The sequence below is a fragment of the Dendrobium catenatum genome, unplaced genomic scaffold (genome assembly GCF_001605985.2).
Source record: "Dendrobium catenatum unplaced genomic scaffold, ASM160598v2 fragScaff_scaffold_659, whole genome shotgun sequence".
NCBI classification, from domain to species: Eukaryota; Viridiplantae; Streptophyta; class Magnoliopsida; order Asparagales; family Orchidaceae; genus Dendrobium; species Dendrobium catenatum.
The window spans coordinates 1,524,371-1,533,475 of NW_021319121.1; the positions used below are offsets into that span (position 1 = coordinate 1,524,371).

General features: G+C 38.1%; 1 protein-coding gene across 1 annotated transcript; it reads right to left on the reverse strand.

Annotated features, from left to right (window-relative positions):
• Nucleotides 1–3,316: 3,316 nt before the first annotated feature.
• On the reverse strand, nt 3,317–6,818 carry LOC110094760 (alpha,alpha-trehalose-phosphate synthase [UDP-forming] 6). The gene is made up of 3 exons (XM_020820081.2): nt 4,267–6,818; nt 3,922–4,195; nt 3,317–3,820 (listed from the first exon to the last, which is right to left on the reverse strand). The coding sequence occupies exons 1-3, from the start codon at nt 6,282–6,284 to the stop codon at nt 3,518–3,520; spliced, it is 2,595 nt and encodes an 864-aa protein (XP_020675740.1). The 5' UTR covers nt 6,285–6,818; the 3' UTR covers nt 3,317–3,517.
• Nucleotides 6,819–9,105: the final 2,287 nt, after the last annotated feature.

Sequence of the window (9,105 nt, forward strand, 5' to 3'; positions counted from 1 at the left end):
TTTGATCTCTTTTTATAAATATTTTATTGTTGATCATCTTTACTCTTAAATTCACACTTTCCTAAAATAAAATTAGGTATAATCTTTGCTTAACAAGAAGATCAGATCATAAACAAAGGCATGATAAGTCTTTTGTATCGCCATTATCATTAGCCTGAACTAAATTATTTGAGGTCTGCATAAAAAAAATATTTCTTCCGACTTAAAAGTCAAAAAATTGCCACATTTACTTTGTTGGTTTTTTGTCCTATAATGAAAAAAAGTCTGAAGTTCCTATCTGTATTGCTGTGAGTTTGCTAGCCCATACAGACTTTTGGAAATAACATCAGACTCAAAGGTGGAATAACTTGAATCAAACAAGTCCATTGAGATTTGCGACTGCCTATTTTTTAGGACATTTAGGTTAATTATGGCAAAACTTATTACCTACTTAAGACTCAAATTTAAGATTTTTTGGCTGATAGCTAAAGCTTCTAACCAACAGATCAAAATGAGCTACGAAATTGTGCATGTCTTCTTTCTATTTCTTGCTAGGGAAGATCTATTCATTTGTCGGATAATTTTCTTACGCCTTTTCAAAACAACTTTTTAGCATAGACGTTTCTCGAATTTGAAATTTTTATGGTAAAACGTTGCTTTAGAGAGCAACAAAAAAATTGTCCAAAATGAAGATTTAAACAGTCCCAAATAAAATCTTAGCCATAACTTAGGGAGCATAATAATAAGTTAAGTGTTGCAGAGATGAGGATGCCCGGGTGGATGAGCGGCTTTACTCTTAGAGATAGGATATGTAATGAGCATGTACGTGAAAAGGTTTGAGTAGCTGATGCAGAGCATCTAGTTAAAATATTCCTTAGGCATAGGTGATTTAGTTTGTTACAAGTTTGTTATAAGTTTCTAAAACTTTCTTGATTTCTCTAGGTCTCTCTAGGTTATTCCTTGGTGGCTTATAAATATATCAGTTGTAAGAAGGAAGAATGATGAATATATATTTTGGGAATTTAGTCGTATTTTCACTATTTGTGTGTTCTAGCTCTGAGGAGCTTTGTTTGTGATGCTTCTTTGATGATCTCCCTACATCAGTAGCTCCAGCGGCATATAAGATTACAGAGAGTCACCTTAGATGATTTGGTCACATAAAACAACTGCCTTTTGATGACCCGATCAGGAGAGCAGATGTATTAGATTTATCCTATGCTAAGCAAGGTAGAGGTGGACCTAAAAAGAGTTGGTTAGAAAATATTAGAAATGACATTTCTTTATTAGATCTAAATGAAAATTTGACTCTTAACCGGACAGAATGGAAAAAAAATGATTCATGTAGCCGACCTCATGTAGCGGGGATAAAGGCTTGATGTTGTTGTTGTAGAGGGAGCATACTCAAATTTTGAGGACAATTATGTGGTAATTTAGTACGTTGTTCATTGTGGGTCCTTTTTTATGGATTTAATCCTCCATCCTCTTCTATAAGTATATACTTATTTAAACCAAATCATACAAATTTTGAAGTTATCTTTTGTGATATTTGATCTCTTTTTATAAATATTTTATTGTTGATCATCTTTACTCTTAAATTCACACTTTCCTAAAATAAAATTAGGTATAATCTTTGCTTAACAAGAAGATCAGATCATAAACAAAGTCATGATAAGTCTTTTGTATCACCATTATCATTAGCCTGAACTAAATTATTTGGGGTCTGTATAAAAAAAAATATTTCTTACGACTTAAAAGTCAAAAAATTGCTACATTTACTTTGTTGGTTTTTTGTCCTATAATGAAAAAAAGTCTGAAGTTCCTATCTGTATTGCTGTGAGTTTGCTAGCCCATACAGACTTTTGGAAATAACATCAGACTCAAAGGTGGAATAACTTGAATCAAACAAGTCCATTGAGATTTGCGACTGCCTATTTTTTAGGACATTTAGGTTAATTATGGCAAAACTTATTACCTACTTAAGACTCAAATTTAAGATTTTTTGGCTGATAGCTAAAGCTTCTAACCAACAGATCAAAATGAGCTACGAAATTGTGCATGTCTTCTTTCTATTTCTTGCTAGGGAAGATCTATTCATTTGTCGGATAATTTTCTTACGCCTTTTCAAAACAACTTTTTAGCATAGACGTTTCTCGAATTTGAAATTTTTATGGTAAAACGTTGCTTTAGAGAGCAACAAAAAAATTGTCCAAAATGAAGATTTAAACAGTCCCAAATAAAATCTTAGCCATAACTTGAAAGAAATTTCAAAACTTACTTTTTAAAGACAATTTTACAGTAAGCATCAAAAAAATATTATTTTTTACAACTATTTTTCTTATGAAAAAATAAGTCAAAAAATTATTTCAAATAAAGCCTAAGGCACACGCTTAGACTTAGCGGCTATATAATGTTTTTCACTAATGTTTTACAATTTGTTAATCTATTTTTAGCAGGATTTATGCTAGATTAAGGTTAAAGCACACTAAATACTATTTAAAATCTTATTGTTTTGATAAATTCATTTATCAATTAAAGCTAATATTTGTTTAATATCACAGGTCATTAGAAGAATGATTCATTATTATGTGTGGACACCGAACGTCATTCGGAGATCAACCAGAATAAGTCAGGTCACCCCTTTACTTGGTACCGCGACTGGATACTCGGTACCATGGCCAGTACGCTGACGTGACTCTTTCTGGTTGATCTCCGAAAGGTGTTCTTCATCCGATCTCTACACAGAATAATTTCTCATACTGTATTTACTAGTTAAATAGCAATTACCCCTATCTCTTTTTTTTTTTAGCTCACTGCATTTAGATGGATTCCCATACCAGTCATTTTTCTATTTTATATGTTATTCTGAATTGTATGAAAGAGAAAGAATCAAATATTTTATAAACAAGGAAACACAATGACTAGAATCGCATACATATCTATTACATAATTTGAAATGAAAGACGGTATATCGAAGTAGTTCTGACAATTCAGTAATATTATGAATTCCATTTGGAGCTTTTAGCTACTTCGACACGATAGATTTTAGTGCTAAAGATCAAAACATAAAAAATAAGTGTAGTAAAGTAAATAGTAATATGGTTCCTAAGTAGTTAAATCACACAGCCAAGAAATGCTCTTCTGCATCTGTTATGTTCAGAATTGTAATTCTACAATTTAAGCAGGTAGGAATGTCATTTTTCCTCCTGACGATTTCTTTACTTGTCCTGTATATGGTTCCTCTCCATGAAGTTTCTGCCTATGTAGCAGAAAAATAGTATGGCATCTTTTGGTTACCTGCTCCAGAACACGATAATTTTTCCACTTTAAGGAAGAAAAGTTATCAATGAAACATATTCAAATGTTTATCAGATTAAAAAGAGAACAAAAAAACAATTTTCCATCACTGTAAAGTTATAAAATGAAAAACATTAGCCCATTTCCAACCTACTAAATAAAGTCTTAAATGCACAAAGGATAAGCATGATATGCCTACAATAAAACTACCAGATGAAAGTCTGCCATTTTTGTATCAGTTCTTTTACTGTGCAGACACAAATGTCTCTAATGATTGTTCAGAGACTGAAGCCAAACCCTGCATCAACCTGACAATCTCAGCTGTATCATCCAAATAGTACTTTGCCTTGCTGGGCTTCCGACCGACTGTGCATGCAAAAACTTCAGCCGACGGCGGCAATGAGTGGCCATCGACAGCACCGGTTATCACTTCGAACATGTCTTCGTCGGATCTGTCATCTCCAATGCAAAGAACAAAGTCTGGTAACAATCCTCTCTCCCTCATGGTGGAAAGCAATTGCTCAGCTACAAGACCTTTGCTCACTCCCTGCACATAACAGATTCATACAGCAATTCTTCATTGGTAAAGCTCATACATCATATAGATAGAGTTCTTATTAATCATGAAGTTGTATGGTAGTTGCAAACCTGAGGCTTGACCTCAACATTATTCTGACCAGTCTTCACTGAAACTGGCTCATTTGCGAGCACACTTTCTAGATGATCCAGAAGCTCCTTAGCTTGGCAAGATCCAAAATCAGGGTCTGCATCCTCATAACACCAAACCATGGAGGTCTCTTTGTCTTCAATGGTGGAACCATCAGTGGTCTCAGTGTATAGACTCATTACAGGTTCCGCAATTGGCTTCCAGCTGCAGTCAGCCACAGGAATGCAAGTCTTCCATTCTGCATCTCTATTAAGCCTGAGAGAGCAAAAAGCTTACTGTTATGCACTTGTTGCAGTTAAAGGAATAGAAGAAAAAGAAACTGATACCTTAAGAAATAGCCATGTTCAGCTGCCATTCCCAGATTCTCACAAGGGGAGAACCAGTCACTGAGTGTGCTACGGCTACGAGCACTGACAAGAAAGACTACATTGTTCTTGTCACAGCACAGGCTGTTAAGCATCTCGATTGATTGCTGGCTTGGGCTCTTATCAATGGAAGCTTGAGGCATGAGAGTACCATCATAATCCAAAAGAATCGCTCGTGTGCTAGTTCTTCTATATGCAGACACAATATGCTCCATAGATAGCTTCCTGAAATTTGGATCTAAGGCAACAACTCTAAACCCCAGACCAAAACCAATTCCCCAACATCTCCTCCTGATATGATCCCTGCAAGTTCTCTCCAAATCTTGAAGAAAACTGTTAGCCCAATAGCCCACATCATGAGTACTCACATATCTATAGTGTTTTTCATGCCTCAACTGTTTTTCTGCCTCTGGCATCTCCAATGCAGAATCCATGGCATCTGCTACAGCATCAATGTTCCAAGGATTCACCCGAATGGCCCCGCTCAAAGATGGGGAGCATCCGATGAACTCCGATACCACTAACATGCTCTTTCTAGGCATGGAAGGGCTAAGACCCAGTGCTTGATCCAATCTCTCGTTCCCTTGTCGCGAGACAATGTACTCATAAGGTATGAGATTCATTCCATCCCTCACTGCAGTCACCAAACAACACTCGGCCACCACATAATACGCCACCCGCTCGTAAAACTGCAGCGGCTTATCTATCATGATCACAGGTTCATAACCTGGTCGGCCAAACGTTTCATTAATCCGTTTCACCATTGCATGGCTTTCAGCCTGCACCTCCACCACATCCTTCCCCTTACCTCTTGCAGGATTTGCAATCTGAACCAGAACTACTTTGCCTTGACACCCAGGGTGTTGCAAGAGAAGTTGCTCAAAAGCTAAAAGCTTCAAGCTGATTCCTTTGAATATATCCATGTCATCAACCCCAAGCAGCATTGTCCTACCCTGGCTGGAGAATTGCTTCATAAGTTCTAAAACCTTCATCTCAGTCCCCGGCAAGCTCAGAACAGATTTCAACTGTCCCATATGAATCCCAACTGAGAGAATTTTAATACTTACAGTTCTACCATAGTACTCCAAACCAATATACCCCCTCTTTGATTCATAAGTAAGCCCAAGCATCCGGCTGCAACAAGATAAGAAATGGCGGGCATAATCGAAAGTATGGAATCCAATTAGATCTGAGTTGAGCAGAGCTCGAAGAATCTCTTCACGAACAGGCAAAGTCTTGTAAATCTCCGACGAAGGAAACGGGCTATGTAGGAAAAATCCGAGCTTTACTCTATTAAACCTCTTCCTGAGGAAGGTGGGGAGAATCATGAGATGATAGTCATGAACCCAAACGAAGTCATCATCTGGGCTGATAACTTCTAAAATCTTATCAGCAAACACCTTGTTTGCAGATACATAAGCCTGCCATAGAGATCGGTTGAATCGACCGCCAAGCTCTGCAGATAGCGGAAGCATATAATGGAAAAGAGGCCATAGATGCTGTTTGCAGAAACCATGGTAGAATCTAGATAAGAGGTCTGGCGGGAGGAAGGTTGGGACGCAGTTGAACTTCTCTAATAGGACTTGTGACACTTCGTCTTGCTCGGAGGGAGGAATTTCATGGCCAAGGCAACCTACATAGATGAACTCCATGCCTCCTGCCCGGTCGCCAATGGTGTCCTTGAGCTGAAGCAGAAGGGAATCTTCATCCCACGAGAAGGACCATCCCCGGCCGCCGCCATGCCGGCGGTGAACGCGAATTGGGAGCTGGTTGGCCACTATGATCGTCCGGCCATTAGGAGCGGAGGAGGATGATCCATCGTCCGTGTCGTCTGTATCAGAGGAGGAAGAGGAAGAGTCTATGTCAGGGACAATGCCGGAAGCCGTGACGACGCGGGGAATCAGCCGTCTAAGCCGCCCTAATGAAGATGGCTCCCCGGAGGCGAGTTCGAGGAGATTGGAGTAGGATCTTGACACCATTTTAAATACAGAAATCAAACCCAAACGATTTCCCCCTTTCAGCAGTTGGATAGAAGTCGAAGGCTTAACAAAGCGCTCTCTTTATAGAAGAGATAGAGGATTTTCGTAATTCTTTGTCGAGTAAATAGCTAGGGTTTTGAGAGCACTTCGAAAAGGAATGGAGACAGATAAGTTCGGGAACCGTCCGCAAGGAATCGAATCAAACTGAGAATAGAAAAATCAGAAACAAAGCACCGAAAAGACCGATTTTTTTCACGAGAAAAAGCTCAAAAACAAGATGAAACTAAGCTGCTTGGATCGGTAGCAATGGGAAAGTCGTGATGAATTCGAAACAGAGCTGAGATGAGATCGATTACATGGATTCATTCTGCTATATACAGCAAGAAAGAAGCTTTGGCTTTCCAGATCAAGTAAACGAGAAGATATTGACAGCGACCCAAATCCTACACGCCTACCTTCTGATCTCAGGGCCTCCGGCGACAGCTTCTTTTTCGAGCGAGTAAAAGAGAAAATTCGAAGAAAAAAAAGGCATATTGCAATGGATTTATACAAGCGAGGAGCTCAAAGCTGGCTAGACAGATCTTTTAGGCTGGCTGATAATTACACTCCGTTTTACGCTACGAATGCCCATTCTTGGGAACTCGTGTGTGAGTGAGAGTCGAAACGCGGGAGTGCATATAGTAATATGTACACGGCGCTCTCTTTTTCTAATTTTAATAATTGCCGTATTTTTGGATTTCCAGCTCGAATGGTTTCGGCGATAAAGATATTACATTTTTACCCTTCTAATGGTCGTGGACTTTAAAAAAATGTGAGATATCCGCTGGGGGAGTGGATGAGTCTCAAACGGGCCCACAGCCAACGTCTTGTTCCAACGTAACAGCACGTGATTGTCACGTGTTTACGGTCCTACGCGTTACGAGCAGGAAAGATACACACGTGTCCTTTGGTTTCCTCGACGGGTCACTCGGTTTATCCGTTTGCGGTATGGGCGTGACTTCCTCAAACGGATTTGTGTTCACACTGCTCATTTTAAATTATTAATATAAAATATACTTCTAAATATTTACAAAAGTTATTGAAATATTAAATAATTAATAAATATTTAAATTTTAATTTCTATGTCTCAAATGATTTTTTTTATTAGTTTCCATTAAATTATTATGTTTATAAATTTATTAATAAGAGTTTGAATTTGATTAATCTTGTAGGTGTCCTGACGTAGCTCTACGTTCGGACGCCAGTAAAACGGTGCCACGTGTTCATACTTTTTACCGCACAGCCTGACGGCCCGACCCGGACCAGACCCGGGATTGCTATGTATTTGGCTTATTTGTGTATACCGGGGTATTGCTAGGTATTGCTTGATATTGCTCGGCAATAACGAGAAATATCATTCTGTCAAGACCAATATCGAGCAATACTGAGCAATACCCCTGTTTTGCTAGGTATTACTCGGTATTGCTAGGTATTGCTGGGTATTGGTCTTGACATAACAGTATTTATCGTTATTGTCAAGCAATACCCAAACATGGCAATGCCGGGTTCGGGTCCGGGGTCGTTGGGCCGCGTGGTAAAGAGAAGAGCACGTGGCGACATGTTATTGACCTCCAGATGTAGAGTTACGTCCGGTGTCCGGACCTAATAATTGTTCGTAGAATTGAGTGCAAGCTCTATCTTAAGCTCAATAATTACTAAAGCTCAAATTCAAATGCAAGTTATGTTTCATTTGGGATAACTTTTTTTTATTATTATTAAATCAGATTCTAGTAAAAAAATTATTTTTTCTACAAAAATTTTATTAAATCAGATTCTAGTAAAAAATTATTTTTTGTACAAAAAATATTTTAAGAAATAAAAAGAAAGCTTAAGAGTGAGAGAGGTGAAGATTGAAGAGCTTAGAGAGATGAGCATGAAGAGTGAGAGAGGGAGACGAAGAGATATGGGAGTATAAAGTATGAGGCAAGCACTTTCTGTAGTTGGATTGGGGGATGTCAGTAGCGACTTGATAACTCGAATGAACTTAAGTAGCCTTGGAAGGCTGGTTTTGTCAAGATACGAATACCAATGGCTTAGATGAATTCGTATGAATCCCTTGATACATGTGCTTAGGATGACTCTTCAATTTGATTGGTAGGGATGAGTCGCACGCTTTAGATGTCAATGTAATAGGTTTTGGCTAAGTCCTCTTTATGGGACATATAATAGATAGCTCTGAAATATCAACATGAACATGTACATGTACACAAAATCAACATTTCTCATCTAATTTGAGCATATTTAGCATTGGAGAGACATAAAATTTATTTATTAATCATGTGACATTATAGATGTATTATTGTATTATATATAAACTATATATGAGCACATCATGAATTTTTAATAAGTTGCAAGTGATTAGTTCAATTGCATTAGTAGTGTACTACATTCTTTTTCTTTAATATTTGAAATAAAGCAAAAGAAGCAAGAAGTAAAATCCCGAGTGATGTAATTGCACTTGAAAATCACCCAAAAACAAGTTACTTACATGTCTCATGTTGCACCCATTTGTGATTCTCACTCATCACATCACCACTCGACTCCATCTATGATCCCCCATGAACCACTATCATCGTCATTATTTTCTAACCGCCCACCACCACTTGATGTTACTGTTCATCATCACTCTTAATGTTATCACATAGTCGTCACTTGCCACTACCCACATCTATCATTCATAGTCGCTACCACCTACCATCCTCGCTCATCATCATCGTTACCATGCCCATCACTGCCATCACCCACAACCACCAATTTCTGTTTAAATATATATATATATATA